At 39.0% G+C, this 19,055-nt stretch overlaps 1 protein-coding gene across 4 annotated transcripts in view; it reads right to left on the reverse strand.

The window, feature by feature from the left end:
* The window catches only part of LOC105922918 (GTP-binding protein 2-like), a 245,600-nt gene extending 229,492 nt beyond the window's left edge, over nt 1-16,108 (reverse strand). For 2 of the 4 annotated variants that reach the window (XM_036134215.1, XM_036134214.1), the window contains exons 1-2: nt 15,750-16,108; nt 6,131-6,157 (exon numbers count right to left, since the gene is read on the reverse strand). In XM_036134215.1, coding sequence (XP_035990108.1) covers nt 6,131-6,157; nt 15,750-15,935 — 213 coding nt within the window. In that variant the 5' untranslated portion in view covers nt 15,936-16,108. Of the gene's footprint in view, nt 1-3,823; nt 3,902-6,130; nt 6,158-15,749 lie in introns of all 4 variants that reach the window. The other 2 variants (XM_036134213.1, XM_036134212.1) reach the window with 2 other exon arrangements.
* Nucleotides 16,109-19,055: the final 2,947 nt, after the last annotated feature.

Consider the following 19,055-nt stretch of genomic DNA (forward strand, 5'->3'; position numbering starts at 1 on the left):
AGACATTCTCATCTCTTGAATCACCACAGAGTGGGTGGATAGATGGGCTATTGGATATGAATCTGACTACTAAGGGGTCGGTTTCTATGCTCTGTGTAAATATCCAGAGGGTGGCTTCCCCATCCCTTGCCTACATAAAAAGGAAATGGGAGGAAGAATTAGAGCTGGACATATCAAATAATGAATGGAGGTGGGCAGTAGAACACATACATTCTTCTTCTGTATTTGTTGGACATGGACTAACACAGTTTAAAGTGGTACATAGACTTCATTTCACGAGGGACAAATTGGCAAGAATTTACCAAGGAGCTGATCCGACTTGCCCTACATGTAAACATGTTCCAGCCAACACATCTCAAATGTTCTGGTCTCTCCCCAGGCTCAAAGAATTCTGGATCAAAATCTTCAAAACCTTTTCATCCATTTACAAGAAAAATATTTAACCATTTTCTTTGGTGTTTTTTGGTGTGGCACTGGGGGAAACAGAATTAACGACTGTCAAAGGAAAGCAATGGCATTTTCATCATTGTTGGCCAGGAGATTGATTTTATTTAATTGGATAAAGGCAGCACCGCCAACTCGCAAAAGATGGGTAGAGGAGGTGATGGCACACCTAAAGTTGGAACATCTTTGAATTACTTTACAGGGAAACACTAAGAGATATTTCAAAGTCTGGCAACCTTTTATTTCCTATTTTGAATCTGAATCTTCATCTGCTTCAGCATAACAAGCAGCCTCGCCACCCCCCTTTTTTCCTCAGGTTTGAATGGCAATAACAACCACAATGATAATAATTATATGTATCTAGAGTTAACTGGAACATGGCTGGTGTGTATGGTAGTAGGATCTGTCTTGTAGTTAGTTTGTCTGTGTTTTTTGAGCTGTTTTTGTGACGTAAATTTTGAGTCCTACTCTTTTGTTCTGTATGTTTTTAATGGGATGTCTTTTGTTTCAATATGAAAAATCAATAAAAACTATTTGATTATAATTATAATATTCCCTATAACATTATAACGTGACATTTGTATCAATCATCTTCTAGCATAGGTGATTCTGCATGGTGGGAGGGGGGCCCCCAAATCAAATTCTGCTTAGGGCCCCCAAGGGGCTCGGACCGGCACTGGTTATGCTGATGACACTCAGCTATATTTATCCATAAATACTGATTAATCCAATCAGGTGGATATATTTTATATGACAAATTAAATTACCAACTTATTGCAAGTTATACATGGTAGTGCACACACCATTATTGAGGATATTTCGAGTAATATTACATGTAATAATTAAACTTTTTCTTACATAAATTGGATTTTATGCCTAATTACATTCATTTTGATTATGGTATGAGGGCATACACACGCAACATAAAAAGTTCATGCTCATGTGTCAATTGGTTTGCTGCAGGAGTGGCTCTTGGTGAACTCGAATTAACAGTTAAGATATAGAAGGATTTATGTGTGTGTTAAAACGCATAATAACGTGTTATTATTGGCCAAACAAGGTATCCAGGGTCTAAGTAAACATGCAAGGAGCAGAATATAACACAATAATATTAGGCTACATACAGCTAAAATGCTCCACCGGGGATAGACAACTCCACCAGGGAGCCTTTTGTGCAACTAGTCAATACCATGCTGTTTTCAAGATTTTAGAATGTTAGACAGCTAGTTCAACAATCTAGGACTGAAACGATCACTTGCCATTACACTTGCAAGTATCCAAAAGCAGCAGTGTTAACACCATAGACATAATATAAGAGTAGACGCGTCGTTGGGCAGGTTCTGCCTATGCTGCGATGCGTCAGCCATGTTAAATGTGGCAAATCTGCAGTTACTCAGTCACTTAAACAGTATCAGAGGGACTTTAATCTCAGAATATACTTTGTATTCGTAATATTTTTATTTTTGCAATATTACAAGTTTATTTTCGTATCCCTTTAGCTTCATTCTCCTGAATTTATTCTCGTAAAGAATAAAAATAATTAAAATAATCTAATCTGGCCCTATTACTCCAGGAGTGAAATAATTCTGCAAATTGTGAACATTCTGGAAATGTTCCCTCTTAATTCTCATAATATGACGTTTTTCTCATAACATTACCACTTTTATGTTTTTTTTACTTTATTGTCCTAAGTCTTTTTTTTCTCATATTAGTAATTTTACCTCTTTAATACTCCCCCAAAAAGTCTGTTCCTAAAGGTTCATATGTGACACGGTTTTATGAAATAATGAAGACCACAATGATTAGATTTAACTAATTGATCCTTATATTCATAACACATACACATATACACACACACACAAATATATATACACACACATATACATATATATACATATATATATATATATATATATATATATATATATATATATATACATATATATATATATATATATATATATATATATATATATATATATATATATATATATATATATATATATATATATATATATGAATAATCACACAGCTATTTATTTGGCTTATTTATAATACTTGAAAATCTATATTTGCACATCTATGTCTAAATACAGTTGTCTAGGGTGACCAAACGTCCGTATTTCCCGGGACATGTCCGTATTTCACGTCCTGTCCCGGGCGTCCCGGGTTTTTTTTAGAAAGTGAGGAAATGTCCTGTTTTTTAAATTACCTTCATTGGACCATTAAATTGACAGGCACTAGGGCACTGCGCACAGCGCTGCGTGTGACGTAATCCCTGAGCCGCGTCAGTGCGGGCAGCCCTGTTCTTACTCAGAAGATAGATAGCGTGGCTGTCAGTACGCCAACAACATGCCGAAGCGCAAATGTATGTTTACCAACGATTTATAAAAGAGTTTCCCCGCTTTCAGACCGGGTCCAATAACAAATGAATAAAATTATCATTTGTTATTGGAGTTATTGCTGTTGACTTTTACTGAAAAGTATTTTTAATAAACCAACTGTAAATATCATGTTATTGTAGGATTACGTAGGCCTATGTTAAGTGAGTGCATTGCATGCCACAGACATCTCTATGCATGGAAACAGAGATTCCCAACAACCATCCCCCCCCCCCCCCCCCCCCCCCCCCGCTCCAAGGTGTCCTGGTTTTCCCAGATGAAAATATGGTCACCCTACAGTTGTCTGTACTGCATGCAAGCTAAAAACCTTGACAAAAAATGGTCTTGCACAGCTTTTTCCTAGTGTTGCAACTCTGCAGCTTTAGTATGTCCAGTTTTGCAACATGGTGCAGCCTTAGTTTATGGAAGGCAGATACAAGTAGTAAAAACAGCCTGAATACATTTCCATGCAGCACAGGAATGAGGCATCTTCTCTGATCCACGTTCACTACAACAGAACTTAACTTTTTTCTGCCACGTACAATATGGCGGTGACGTTGACGTGCAAACCTGCGCCCAACAACGCGTCTACGTATATATTGTCTATGGTTAACACTGATAAGGGTTAGCTAACGCTAGCCTTTGAGATTATGTGTTTTACATGTAAATCCTGTTTCATTGCTACAAATTCTAACGTGAGCTACTAGCAGCCTTTATAGCATGTAACCTTTTAATATGATAGCCAACTAGAAGGCTAACAGTTAATGTTAAACTAAAAATGTAACATGCATAGCTAGATCCTAGGAGCTCAATCTAACTTAAAACCGATTTTTATCCCCTTCACAACTTGATAGCCAACTAGCAAGTCGGGTATAATGGCTAACATTATAAAATATAACCTGCATAATGTATGTTGATTAAACTGGTTGATTAAACGTTATAGCGTAGATGCCTAAAATCAACATCAGCTTATGAGACGTTAATTTAAGTTAACTTACCTGAATATCTGGGTGGTTAGCCTTAAGATGCCGCTTCAGGTTAGTGGTGTTTTTCCCCGACATCTTTTGTCCACACTGCTTCCCATCGGTTAGAATGACACATTCAGACTTTTTTTCAGTGTCATTGTATTTAAAGTGCGCACAAACATTGAGCCTCTTCTTTCTCCCTAGCATGATGTGTTGGTCGCTGGCTCTACAGAAATCTCTGGTGTTCGCTACACTACACAGGCTGGCAGCAATAGCACTCATTCGGAATATTTTGAACGCGTAACAGTTGAATATTCTATCTGCGGTCCACACTCCATACCAGATGGTGGTGGTAATGCTCACCTAAACGTTTTTTGCCAACCGCCAATAAAAATCAAGAAGAAGAATATTCTATCTCGTGATGAAAAAGTAGAGGATTGTAGATCAAGACGAAAACTAAAGAGAGATTTTATCTTAGTTTTTATTTTATGCAAAACATTTTAGTCTCGTCTTTTTTGGTCAACAATAATGCCTGTTAATTTAGTCTTTGTCAGCGTCTTTGGAGAATAGTGCAGTCTTGTCATAGCCTCGTCTTAGTCATGAAAAAAAAGGTGGTTGACGAACATATTTAGTCTTGTCTCGTCTGACGAAATTAACACTACTTCCACATCCACTAATTCTGTGGAAGAGGTGGACCCACTGGATGAACTCACCCTTCCCGCTGCCACGCTGGAGTCCAGAGCTGTCTATATCATTCTTTAAAAATGCAAGGTGTTTTTGTGTTTTTTTTAGATCAATGTCCTGGTTGTTATTGGAGGGAAGGACCTGAGAGCTGCGGTTTACAAGATCCTACCAAGATTGCTTTGAATTTGCCTTGCTGACCTGTACAGCTACCATGGGAGAAAGGGCAAACTAAGTATTTACAAGAACTTAATGGCTGTGATATTTGTTAAGTAAAATCCCCAAGTCAAAATAATGTTATAATGGTAATTCCTGAAGTTAAATTTACGACTGCCTGTTAAAAGGGCTTGCCATATATCTACAGTGGCAGAGTCACTAACATTTTTGAATATAGCAATAGCAATACATTTTCAAATTCCAAATGACTGTTTAACCCTAGGAGGGCACCACAATGACAATTTCAGACACAAACGCAGGATTTCAACAAAATGTGTGCTAATTTGTCAAAATAATGGCCAGGATTTTGTCGGGGTTTTATCATAGTGCAGTTTTCACTATAGCCTATGACTAATTTCTTAGTGGGTCTACAGGTGTGCTGAATTTTAGTTGCTCTGAGTATTTGGGAAGCGGGGCAGAACAGACGTGCAATGATGCGTTACCAGCAACAGTCTGACCAGAGACCTCATAACGAGGTAAAATGCACGGTAGGGAATGTTGTCATGAATATGGTTGGTTTAAATCGTCTTGTGGTTAGTTGACATTTATATTTAGAAACCATATCTTTTGAGTTAAGTCATTTTATTCGTGGGATGGGCACCCATCAATTATTGAACTGCTAACTTAATGTCAACACCAAACAATGCTTTTTTAATCTCTCAGCAAAATGCCACCACCAAAGAAAAGGCTAAAACAACATCAGGACTTTGTTTTCTTGTAATGAGTCATGGCTATTTAACATGTCTGACATTATGTGCAATATCACAATGATCGATAAATAAGTGGCAAGGCAGTTGAAGCATTAAAAGGTGGGAGACTAAGGGTGAAGTGCAATAAAGGTTTGGGTTAGTTATCAGCTGCACTAGAACAATTCACTAGTGTTCTGCAAGTGTATATGGTGAAATACTTTTCATATTAAGTGGTGGATGTTTTTCCCCATTTGTTTTTAAAATGTACCACCTTTATGCTCAAGTGCTGTATCTTTGACATGCATCTCTAAAGTTATTTTGTAAGTTTAGGAGCAGCAATGCAGCAGCACAATTACAGAAAAAAGAAGAGGATGGTACAGGGCAGGAGGTGAGGTCTTAAAATAAATCAGTGAATGCTTATAATGTCAGGGTTAGGTTATACTGTTAACACATGTGACAGTGTATGAGCCTAACCACATCTGCAAATCAGTTATTACAAAATCTTTATGTATAAGAAAAGCTTTAACAGATGCTGTTTTTTATCTTTTTGAGTGAATTCGTTATACTGTATATTACCATATCAATATGTAATGTATTAATGCCATGCAAGGACATTGATGGTTTGAGGAAGGGAGTCAAAGTGAGGGAGAGACAGGGGCAGACCAACAGGTAAGACAGAGTAACACATAAAACAAGATTTTTTTTTTAAAAATGATTGAAAAACCAAACAACTAGTTGGAACACACTAACTTACCTTGTATTCAATGTTTCCTTCTTCAGCCTGGAAACAAAAAGAAACAGAACAGATCTGAGATTTCTAAACAGTACACTGATAACATGCAAAATACACTAATATTAAATATCAAAGAGCATAGCCCAGCAAGGGTAGATTTTTCTGTTGTTCCAAAATATCAGACTTGTGTCCATTGTGTTTGTTTTTGAATGGTGTCATGGTTTAGTTTTGATTTGGCTTTGGTTTACTATTATTCTCAGTTTTTCCACCTTGTTTGGGTTTTAGTTATGTTTTGACTTTATTCATTGTTAATTTTAGTTTCCTCCTTCCCTTCCACTCAGCCTTCACTTCACTCTCCTTGCAGTCAGTCACACCTGTTGGTAATTAATCAATCAGACACATTTCATCTGCTAGCCTTCCTATTTGAACCTCCCTCTAGTGCTGGTCCGTCTTCTGTTATCCACCACTCCCTTGCCGGTCCTCGTTTTTGCCTTGGAAGACCTACTTCTGTTTCTCGTTCAAGGTTAGTCCTGCCAGTTGCTTTGAAAGACTTTGTACCCTGCTGTTGTTCCTGGAGAAGCTCTGCTCTGTGTCCTGGTGTCTCCAGAGAGCTGCTAACCTGACTAGCCGGTCTGGGAAAGCTCAGCTCTGTGTCCTGGTGTCTCCTGAGAACTGCTAACCTGCCAAGCCGCCCTGGAGAAGCTCCGCTCAGTGCCCTGGTGTCTCCAGTGAACTGCTAACCTGACTAGCCGCCCTAGAGAAGCTCCGCTCTGTGCCCTGGTGTTGCTACGAGGCCTGCTAGCCTAGCAGCACTTTGCTTTCCTAGCCACCCTAGCTTTATGGATTCTCACTCCGGGCCGTCAGCTCCTGCCATCACCTGCACTCCCGATCCTCTGCAGTTCTGTGTCTCCGGTCACATCTTCCACCACCCATCATCCCTACAATAAAGACTCTCAACTTTAGGTGTGTGTGTGTGTGTGTGTGTGTGTGTGTGTGTGTGTGTGTGTGTGTGTGTGTGTGTGTGTGTGTGTGTGTGAGAGAGATTCTAGGTCCTTCAGTAAACAAATTGTGACAAATGGATGTTAAAAGTTTAAGATCAAGACTATAGACTTCCACTTACCATTTACAGCTTTCCTAATCAAGATAACTTGGCAACATTTAACTAGCACATTTATAATGGAAAAAGAATTTTAGAGGTCAAAGGTGTAGACTTGAGTTATGTGGCTTGGAATTGAGTCAGAATGAAGACATAAATCCAACTTTTGGAGACGACTTGATAATCACAAAAAGACTTGTGACTTCTCACCAAATTTCACATAAATAACATAGGTTAATGTGGACTAAAGTCATACAAGTCCTTACACCTAACCAAAGGTCTGTTACAATGGAACCATGTCTGGTCCGCAACAGTGAAACCTTGGACCCTGGTTTCCTTTCCAGCCCATTGTGCACTCCTAGCTTTATGATAGTATTTCATCTCCCTGTTCGTACAACATGCAAGGTGAATCCAGTGCTGTTAACCTCCTTTACCTGAAGCACTCTCTTCAAGTGCCGTGACAAATATATTGGATTAAAAAAAACAAAATTGTGCATGGTATCACCCAAAAAATACCTAGTTGCACTGACCTGCCAGCACTTTGCCTGAAGGACAGTGATTAGGGCATAAATGACACCTGGGAGAGCAGCTGTGCTCATCAGCAGGTATGTGTGAGAGACACACTGCAAACTGACTGCAGAGAAGCAAGGACCCACTAACAAACACTGAAAGGGCAGCCGGTAAGAAAAGTGTTTAAGATTCCTGCTGTTGTTCCAGTAGTCACACAGTAGTATATGGAAAAGTTTCCATACTTGAGCAAACTCGGCATATAGTTCCTCAGCACACCCCAGAAAGACTTTTGAGTGCGTTGGGTAATGTAGTTACATGCCAGTGCACTTCTTGGAAACCAAAGTGAATATGCTAGTTTCCTGGTAAAAAAAAAACTGAACTAATGTTGGGATTCAGGGTTACTGTTTACACATTGTTAAAATACTTAACACGTTCTCACCCTCAACTCATCAAATATTGATGCCTAGTCAAACCCCCTGTGCGTCAGATACTGACATGACAGGGGTACCCCCTCTCGTCTTATATTGACGCACAGGGTACATGAAAGGTTGCGGACATTGTGTCATGTGACGCACGTGACCTACGACGAAACTTGTAGCATACAATGTTGCTGTAGGTAGCTTTAGTAGTGTATAGTAAGTGGCTGACTGGGGCATCCAGTTTCTTTGGGTTTAGGGTTAGGCTAAGTGATGGGTTAGTGTTAGTTTACCACTTTGCAGTTGATGTAAAACAATTTGCGTTTGTTCCTGCCACAACCTCTCATGCACCTTGCGTGTCAATAAATGACGAGAGGGGTAGCTCATCATGTCAGACTGTGATGCAACGGGGGCTTGCACGAGAGTCAACTTTTCACAAGCTGAGAGTGACGCTGACTTGAAATATTACTGAAAGCACTTTGTTTTCTAAGATATTTAATTCATTAACTTTTTACAGAAAACAAAGCATTCCAAAGCTCTTAGTTCAATATGTTTACATTATTCTTAAATTAACATTGAAAAGAAAAGCTGTAAAACTAAGTTAAGCTTTAGAACCTTCTATTTGTATTTGTTTTAAGTTAACAGAAAACCCGGCATGTTAAAGCTCTTGGTTTGAGATTGCTTTACAATTAATTGGTTTTTACCTCATGGTTAAGCATAAATAAAATAATTGTTTTGGAAAAATGTTGTTAATGTTTTTGTCTTAGCAGGATTATAGGTTAAATGTTTGCTCCACATAATTGTTTAGCATGAATATAATAAGTCCAGAATTCATATAGGCATCTTATTTTGACACAAAGAATGTTTTACTTTCATTAGATATTAAAAAACAATTAGTGTTAAATACGTTAAATATTGCAATAATATTGATATGGCAATATTCAGCACCCACATCCCATATTTCCCAATATCGCCCAGCCCTACGAAAAACGTTCAAAGGTCATTTAGATCACCACATTAATTCCATTCTATTTTTCAATTGTATTTATATGGTAACAATTCACAACACGACACCTCAAGGCAATTTACAAAGTCAAATTAAATCAAATCATACAGATTGGTCAAAAAGTCTATCTGAGGAAAGTCAGTAGTAGCATTCACTCCTCATGAAAGATGTTGACAGTTAACAATCATCTTCATTGTCGATGGCTTGGCAGCAATCCCTCATACTGAGAATGCATGAAGCGACCGCAGAGTGACCACTCCCCATTAACAGGCAGGAAAACCTCCAGCAGAACCAGGCTCAGTGTGAACAGTCATCGGCCTCGACCAACTGGAGGTTTGAGAAGACAGAGCAGAGACACAAATGGCACAGAAGCACACATTGACCTAGGAATCCTTTCTACGTTATATGATTAGAGCAGATGATTTGCCTCCAGTGAATGATGTCACAACTAACAGAACGGCGTTCTACTAAGAAAAGAACAATGACAGAGAGAACAAAAAATTCAAAGTTGAAATAACAACAAACAATGCAAATTAGAGAACAGGGGTCTGTTCTTCGTACGTCGCTAACTCAGTTAGCAGGATTTCATTGTTGACGATTTGGCATGATCTTGGATCGTTTGGTTCTTCGAAAGACATCCTGCACTTGTTGTCATAGCAACATGTGCGCTAGCTTAAGCCTGTTCGAGAGCAGGCTTATTTCATGTAAACAAGATTAGATCACGGCTGTATAAGTGGAGGAGATAGGGAAGTCTGCCGTAGCCATGTCCATTTTTACGACTGCAACCTGTTGCGGAAGGTGCAAGAATAATTTGCAGAGTTTTTTCGAATTAATCGTGTATTGCGCAATAGACAGGATCCTGTAGCACAGCGCGACAGTGTAATTGTAGAGAGATTTTTCTTGGTGGCTATTATAAACAGACAAACACATCATTTAACAGTGGCTTTTAAAGAGGAAAAAGTGGTGTTGGAGCCATAAATATAAAATATTTAAGTGATTTGTATGATAGTTTGCTTTTTATTTTTATCATATTCAGTGAGAGGATTTGTTCAGGCTATTTTATTGTGAAGTTTAGTTTTACTTTGAAAGGCTTGCTTCCTGTCGAGCCGTATATTGTATTAGAAAAAATTATGGATGGATTATCTAGCTACGGAGCAATACAGTTTTACCGTGTAAACTGTGGATGACTTGGAAAAGGAAAATTTTAATTTTTTATGGATAAAGATTTTTTTTTTGTTAAAATTCCCAGTTTGCACATGTCCTTTACTTCCCGTGTCTAAGGAATGACACTGAAATTTGGATCTCTTGACATAACAAGTGCCTTTTTAAAATAAAGTATAATAATTAAAGGCTATTATTTTGTAGAATTTTCTTGTATTTCACTTTTACTTGTCCCCATGTTCTAGTGGGTCCCATGGAGGCTCTGACATAAAAGAACAAAGTAAATATGAAAATATTAAAATGCAAAAATTCATACTGTAGAAAGTGATAGAAACATCTACCATGGACAGTATTTACGCATTAATTTGTCTGCTGCTTTTTGCCAGCCCTCTCTCCTGGCTTTAACAGATTTTTAGGTGTTTTAATTAATGACTCAAATTCGGCATAACCTTCCATTAAAAGCTCTTGTTCTGCTTGGGAGAAAAAACTGTGGGCGTTCTTTGGCCATGCTGAACAGCCAATAGCAGCGTTGCTGATCAATGTTTCTACTATCGATACATTTCCCCTTTTAAACAAACCCATGAACACGCAGTTGTCTCAGATAACTCAATCCAGCCATACTAATCGTAAACAACAGGTGTGTTCGAAGAACCCAATTAGCCGGATCACGATTAGCCGGATGAAATCATCTTGGATGTGTCATTTGATCTGGGATGTTTTAAGCAACGTACGAAGAACGGACCCCAGGAAACCTCAGCAGAGTAAATAAATAGACCCTGATGTCCTCCAGAAGCCTAAGCCTATAGCAGCATAACTACAGAGATAGCTCACCTATATAATCTAAGCCACTCTTACGACTAGGCTTTTTGACAAAGCTTATAGTTAAAGTGGATAGGGTGTCTGCCTCACAGACCAAAACTGGGAGTTCGTTTCACAGGGGAGGAGCCTAATAACTAAAAGGATCTACCTCCCATTTTACTTATATAGACTCTACGAACCACCAGTAGATCTGTTGTCTGAAAGCAAAGTGCTCTGTTAGGAACATACGGGGTAATCAGTTGCCAAGATTAGAAATAATCTGTCCAGGAGTAATGCTGAAAAACTAGTCCATGCATTTGTTACTTCAACGTTGGACTATTGTAATTCTTTACTATCAGGAAGTACACAAAATGCAGTTTGAAGCCTTGTGCTGATCCAAAACCCTGCAGCAAGAGTTCGGATGAAAATCATCAAGAGGGATCATGTCACTGGCATTTTAGCTTCCCTTTATTGGCTTCCTGTTAAATCAAGAATAGAATTTAAAATTCTTCTTCTCACGTATAAAGACCTTAATAATCAAGCTCCATTATATGTCAGAGTTTTGATTACCCCGTATCTTCCTAACAGAGCACTTTGTTCTCAGACTGCAGGTCTACTGGTGGTTCCTAGAGTCTCTAAACGTAGATTGGGAGGCAGATCCTTTAGCTATAAGGCTCCTCCCCTGTGGAACCAACTCCCATTTTTGGTCCGTGAGGCAGACACCCCGACTACTTTTAAGACCAGACTTAAAACGTTCCTTTTTGGCAAAGCTTAAAGTTAGAGCGGCTTAGGTGATCCTGAGCTATCTCTATAGTTATGCTGCTATATACTTAGGTTCCTGGAGGATATCAGGGTCTATTTTTCTCACTCTGCTGAGTTGTTCTAATGTTCTCAGATTTCCATTGCTTGTTGTCATTTCAGCTTTTAACATTTTGTTCTCTGTAATTTTTTTTCATCATAATAGGTAGACCTGGTCTGGTGTTCTGCTAGCTGTGGCATCATCCAGGGAAGACATATCATCCACTATTACCATGTAACGTAGAAAGGATTCCTGGATCAATGTGTGCTTCTGTCTTGTTTTTGTTTCTTTTTTGAGTCTCTGCTCTGTCTTCTCTAACCCCCAGTCGGTTGAGGCAGATGACTGTTCACATTGAGCCTGGTTCTGCTGGAAGTTTTTCCTCCCGTTAGTGTCACAATTCAAGTTTCTGTTTAGGTTAAGTCATAGTTTGGGTTTTGTTTTGGTTCTACTTTTGCACTTTGCTTTAGTTGCCTGCTCACTTCCTTGTCAGTCACTACTATTCCTTTGATTAGTTCCACCTGTTTTCCTGTAATTAGTTTCTACTCCGTTCACCTGCTCACTCCCCTATTTATACCTGCCTCACTCCTCTGTTCGTTGCCAGATTATGACGAGCCATTCAGTGAGTCTTATCCAGTGTTCTTGTTTTTGATTGACCTATTGATTCTGATCTCAGGCTGGCTCAGATATTCCTCCCGATATCTGAGCCAGCCTGACCCCTGTGTAATCTGTTTTTTGTGCCTTATCGGACTGTCTGCCTGTGTATCATACCGGACCTGCTGCCTGACACCTGAGCCTGTCTGACCCCCGTTCTGCTCTTGACATTCCTGCCCTTCTGATTACCCTGTTTTATTTTGGACAGTGTTTTTGGATTACAAATTCTGTTTATTCCTTTTCATCATTCTGCCTACCTGTCATTCTGGTTCCGACCCTACACCTGTTACTTGATAAACCGTCTTAAATCATAACCTGAGTGTCTGGCAGAATACTGGGTCCTCTGTCTCCGTTCATGACATAAAGACGAGTTTTCCGTTCCACTGTCACTTCATACTTGCTCAGTATGAGGGATTGCTGCAAAGCCATCGACAATGCAGACGACTGTCCCTGTGGCTCTAGGCTCTTTCATGAGGAGTGAATGCTGCTTGACAAGACTTAATGCAATCTACTGGGTTTCGTTAGATAGGAAACTTTTTGACCAATCTGTATAATCTGATTGGATTTGACTTTGTAAAGTGCCTTGAGATGACATATATCATGAATTGGCGCAATATGAATAAAATTTAATTTAACTAAATTGAACAGGAGTTCCCAAACGTGAAGTGAAGCAACAGAAAATATGTTTTAAATGTGCTTATGTGTTAGAAACAGAGAGATGTCACAACAAAGAGATTTAAGATAAAATCAACAGAGTCTGGAATGCGAAACCACAATCCACACTGCAGCAACAGTAAACAGGAAGTGCCTGCTGCCATACGACAAAACCCATTACTTTTCATTCCAGCAACCGGTCCAATTATCTGCTGACAAAAAAAAAAAAAAAAAAAAGGTTTTGCACAATAAATTGGGAAAATATAACGCATCTACACAGTAAGTTCAAAAACGAACCTTCCTCTTCTCTACAAAATATTCTGTGCCAATTTAAACATACAGCTCTGGGTTGTTTAAAAAAAGGTGCAGTGATTACAAAGAAATGAACCATATAAATTTATCACAAAAGTCCCATTAATTAAATTATCTTTCTGAGCAATAGTTTAAATATGTAGTATTATATAATTTAATTAAACAAAGTTTTATTCAAAATAAAACAGATACCGTTTTATATTAGCATTAATGCTGATAATACAAAAGATGAGGGTCTAAGGAAGGTCCAGGATGAGGCTCTGTTATATTTATATCCAATCTGATGAAGAGATTTTCTGTGTTTCAGCTTAGTTTCAGCTTCTTGTTTGACATTTGTTGAATCATTAAAAGCTGTTAGTCAGCCATCAGTAGCACGCATTTCAGTAAATTAATGTTCCATAGTTTTTGAGTGAATGAACTGAACCGAATAACTTCATTAACTGATTCGTACATTTCTCAGTACAGTTAAGGAGGTCAGGACACATCCCTGTGCTGGAACGTCCGCATTGTGTCGCACTCGTGATTCTGAACATTCACTGACCAGAGTGTTTAATTCCACCGTTTGCAGGGGATATGCTGTCATGCCACAGGGAATGATATCCGTTTCTCTAAGCTAACAATCACAAGTCAAGCCTGATGAAAACAAGCTATCATACATACACACACACACACACCTGTCACCCAGGTCCCCCTCATCTTAACAGAGCAATGAAACCATGGGCAGGAGACACAAGAGAAGAATGAGTAATAGCAGGAAAGGCAAGATAGATTGTACTATGTGTCACAATATCTTTTGTTTAGTTGATTTTTTTAGATTTGTTTTTTTTATATTTTTAATGTAGGTCACACATATTTAAATCTGTATGTTTGTTTTTTGTTCTTAATTTAATATTTGATTTTCCACTAAACATCAACTAGTAGGTACTATTTGTGTTATTGTAGTGGCATTTAAGTTAATATTTCATTAATATAAAAATGTGCAGTATTCATAACAGTCTCTCATTTTGCTTTTTATTTTTCCCACTTTAAATTTTATTGTCATTTGAGTCCAACAAAACTAATTTACAAACCAAACAAATTAGTCACGTTGAATGTATTCTTCTTAAACTTGCTGAAAATGCGTGCTCATTCACGACAGCAGTTAGTGGCAGAAACATCGCCACCACTTCCTACACAGTTTAGTTGGTAAGTCACTCACTTCTATACTGCATGAATCAGTATATGTTTTATTCCCGCTTTTCCTGAGATTGAGCGACTCTCCTGGGCATGTCTAGTACAGCCTTGATTCGTGATTCTAGTGTACTGGTGAATGTGTCCCCACCCCCTTCTTTTTTCAATCTAAGTTGACTTCCAGTTATTAGAATCTCAAAATAAGGTTCTAATATTACTATTATTATTAATATTATTATTACTATAATGGGGGGTGTGGTGGCCTAGTGGTCACAGCAGTGTGCTTGTGCTCTGAGAAGGTTGCAACTACCTGGTTCAATCCCCACTGCCTACACTCTGGGTCCCTGAGCAAGACCCTTAACCTCTGATTGCTCCCCAGGCGCCACACAGTGGCAGCCCACTGCTTCCCAAGGGGATGAGTTAAGATGCAGAAGTGAATTTCTCCATTGTGAGATCAATAAAGTTCAATTCTTCTTCTTCTTCTTCTTCTTCTTCTTCTTCTTCTTCTTCTTCTTCTTATTATTATTATTATTATTATTATTATTATTATTATATAATAAATAGCAAAGTTAGTGTCACTAAAGCCTCACTTATTCCCCATTTTAAATGTAAAGCAACAGATAATGCAGTTAAAGCTCTATGAATACCACACCAAGCCATGACAATTGCCTAATATAGTGCAAGGAAATGAAAACGTAGTTATTGGAACTTAATGATTTAGTGAACAAATCTTTTAATGTATTGATTCAGGTCACTCAAAAAGAACCGCAGTGACCAACACGGCAGTACTTCCGTCATATCAAAATTGTTATTAATTGTTGCACCAATTTCATAGGACTCACCTTTGTCCCCCCATTCATTAAGTTCACTGGTGCCGCCATTGCGAGCACCAGGGAACTAAAGTTAATTGTTTCAGAAGAAATTGCGTTTATTCGTCAGATATGAGACCTTGGACAGGGAACGCGTCTAAACATTGAAAATGTAACACCACCATGTTCGAGGGGGTTTATCAGTTCTGCTGCAGTAGACTACTGGATGTTAATCCTTGGCCAAAACAAGGTAGTTACCTCCGGTGGTAAAATCGGTGGCGGTGTCCTGTTATTCCTCTTCCTTTTATTCCTTCTCTTCCTGCCTTGTTTGCCTCGTCTCGCTCGCGACTTTTTAGAGGATTTCTTCTCTCCGATACTTGCTAGAGAGCCCTGTCCATGACTGTTTCCGGGAGGTATTGCGGCAGTTTGGTCCAAACCTACCATGGCTAAGCTCAGAGTGCGTGTGGCCGTTGGAATACACAGAGCTCAGAAATCATTTACATTGTGCTAGAATATTCTCCTGCCCCATCCCACGGCGTTGTTGTGGAGACATGCAGCAGATCGGATGCTCTCTCCTCAGCACCAGCAGTCCTGTTCATGTCCAACTTCCGTCTGAAACCAAACCAAACAGGTTTGCGCAATTCAGTTCCACTAAAGTCATCTGTTCTCCAACCTAGAACAGAGAAAGACCAAGCATTTCATGTTTTTGGCTCATTTCTCCCACTCATCATTAGCAATTATTTCTGAAGGCACTACTAAAAAGCTCTTTAATGTATAATGTCCTGTATATTACATTAGAAACATGGTTTAAAAGAAAAAAATCATCCATCGTGCTTTATTTTAGACTGACTGTCAGGGTAAATTATTGAGATGACTTAAATTGGTTCTTTCCGCACAAATAAAACAAATTAAAAAAGACCCAAAAGACGAACTGTGTCAACACCAGGGACACGTTTTTTTTATTTTTTTTTTATTTTTACTGGGAACCGCGGGCTTAAATATAAAATAAACGTGACACGTTAAACGATCATTCTGTACAGACTGGAATCAGCTTCTCCGGATGTGCGCAGGCGCTCCAAACATAAAGAGTAGACCCCACATCGACCGCTTTCTCCAATGAGCGCTAGCGAGATTTGGGGGCGCCATCTTGGAGCGGTCAACAGCTCTGCTCAGTGTAATGCGTTGAGCAGGCGCAGAATCAATTTAAATCAACTATAACTCGATGAATATTGAACTAATTTCCACGTTTTTTGCTGAAACTTTAAAACTAAAGCTTTTATAAAAAATCGTTGTGCATTTAAATATTTTTAGTGGGGTTAAAAGTAATAGAATATTCTAAAAGGATGTATGTATGTTGCAAAACACAGCCACTCATACATTTTTATAATTTTTTATTACTATATACACATGATGAGGATCAGTGCCTTCAAATCCGAGACCATGGTGTTGAGCCGGAAAAGGGTAGAGTGCCTTCTCCGGGTTGGGGAGGATGTGCTGCCCCTAGTGGAGAAGTATCTTGGGGTCTTGTTCACGAATGAGGGAAAGAAAGAGTGGGAGATCGACAGGCGGATTGGTGCTGCGTCTGCTGTGAAGCTGGCGCTGTACTGGTCCGTTGTGGTGAAGAGAGAGCTGAGCCAAAAGGCGAAGCTCTTGATTTACTGATCGATCTACGTTCCTACCCTCATCTATGTTCATGAGATTTGGGTCGTGACTGAAAGAACGACATCCCGGATACAAGCAGCCGAAATGAGTTTTCTCCGTAGTGCATCTGGGCTCTCCCTTAGAGATAGGGTGAGGAGCTCAGTCATCCGGGGAGGACTCAGAGTAGAGCTGCTGCTCCTCCACGTCGAGAGGAGCCAGTTGAGGTGGCTCGGGCATCTGGTTAGGATGCCTCCTGGACGCCTCCCTGGTGAGGTGTTCCAGGCACGTCCCACCGGAAGGAGGCCCAGAGGAAGACCCAGGACACGCTGGCCTGGAAATGCCTTGGGATTCCCCCGGAGGAGCTGGCCCATGTGGTTGGGGAGAGGGACATCTGAGCCTCCCTACTGAAGCTGCTACCCCCGCGACCCGACCCCGGATAAGCAGAAGACGATGGATGGATGGATTGACTATATACACACACACATTTATATGCATATATACTGTGTGTGTGTGTGTGTATATATATATATATATATATATATATATATATATATATATATATATATATATATATATATATATATATATATATATATATATTAGGGCTGGGCAAGTTAACGTGTTAATTTCGCGTTAATTCATTAGACTATTAATGAATGATATTTATTTTATCGCGCATTAACGCATGTTGCTCACATGCTTTCAGTCAGTGTCAGTCAGCACGCTGACTGCAGCGCGCTGTCACGGCAGCACTATGGTGCTCCCCCTCCCCTCTCGTACATGGCTCAGCGGCGTCAGCCAATCAGCACGCAGGCTCAGCCTGGCCCACCAACTCAGCTCTCACACAAACTTAACACACAAACAGCTGAGAGAAACCGCAGCAGCGGAAAAACATGAACAGGGGAAATAGCACCGTTTGTGTGCTAATCCTTTTTTTATCCTACGACGGGGAAATTTATAGGATTAAAGCAACAGGCAGGTGCACACAACACAGACAAAAGGATTGAAATATATAAGAGGTGGATTAGCAAAAAAACACTGAACATAACATTATTGTTATTATTATTATTATTATTTAATTGTAATAATAAAATAAAAACCACAAAACCCAAAAGGTCAACAGTTTCATGATACATCAAGCTTAGGGACTGGCTAATATACAGCAGGTCAAAAAAGGCCATATTTTGGCTGCAGTGCTTGCTGTTCTCTTATGAAGAAAAGATCAACTAGTGCACTAAATTCAATAGATGGGTTGAAAATATCCAGTATAAAATAAGATAAGTGCTACAAATGTTACAACACTTTTGTTCATATGGCAGCAAAACATTAAAATAAAAGTGCTCTTTACACTACTTTTGAATTCATTCTTGGAGTTTGCGCATACAATGCGATTAATCATGATTAATCGGGCAAATTATGCGATTAATCGCGATTAAAAATTTTAAATTTTAATCGTTGCCCTATATATATATATATATATATATATATATATATATATATATATATATATATATATATATATATATCTTAAATTATTATTTTTATGATATAATTATTATTTAAATTACCCTATTTTGTCTGGTATAACTCGTTTGGCACAACACCGGCACCAAGCATTAGCAAGTGTAGTGACTTCTTGTCCATGAAAACCAAAAAGCACAAGACTTAAAGGTGAACATAATAAAAGTGAATGTAACTCAAATAATCACTTGATGAAGAGTGGGTTTCTGGTTTATGCAGTACAAAGTTTGCAAAAACATGTCAAAATGCAGTTCCGTGTTGGTTTATTCCAGGTCTCTGCAGGCAAACAACGTGGTACAAACTTGAAACCATCCCTTGCTGCCTCTCCTGCTCTGTTTCTTGCATTGGCGACTGCTTCACCTGCTCACTCATTGATTGACTAATGTTGACTTACTGTTGGTT

This window comes from Fundulus heteroclitus, unplaced genomic scaffold (genome assembly GCF_011125445.2).
Source record: "Fundulus heteroclitus isolate FHET01 unplaced genomic scaffold, MU-UCD_Fhet_4.1 scaffold_77, whole genome shotgun sequence".
Classification (NCBI taxonomy): Eukaryota; Metazoa; Chordata; class Actinopteri; order Cyprinodontiformes; family Fundulidae; genus Fundulus; species Fundulus heteroclitus.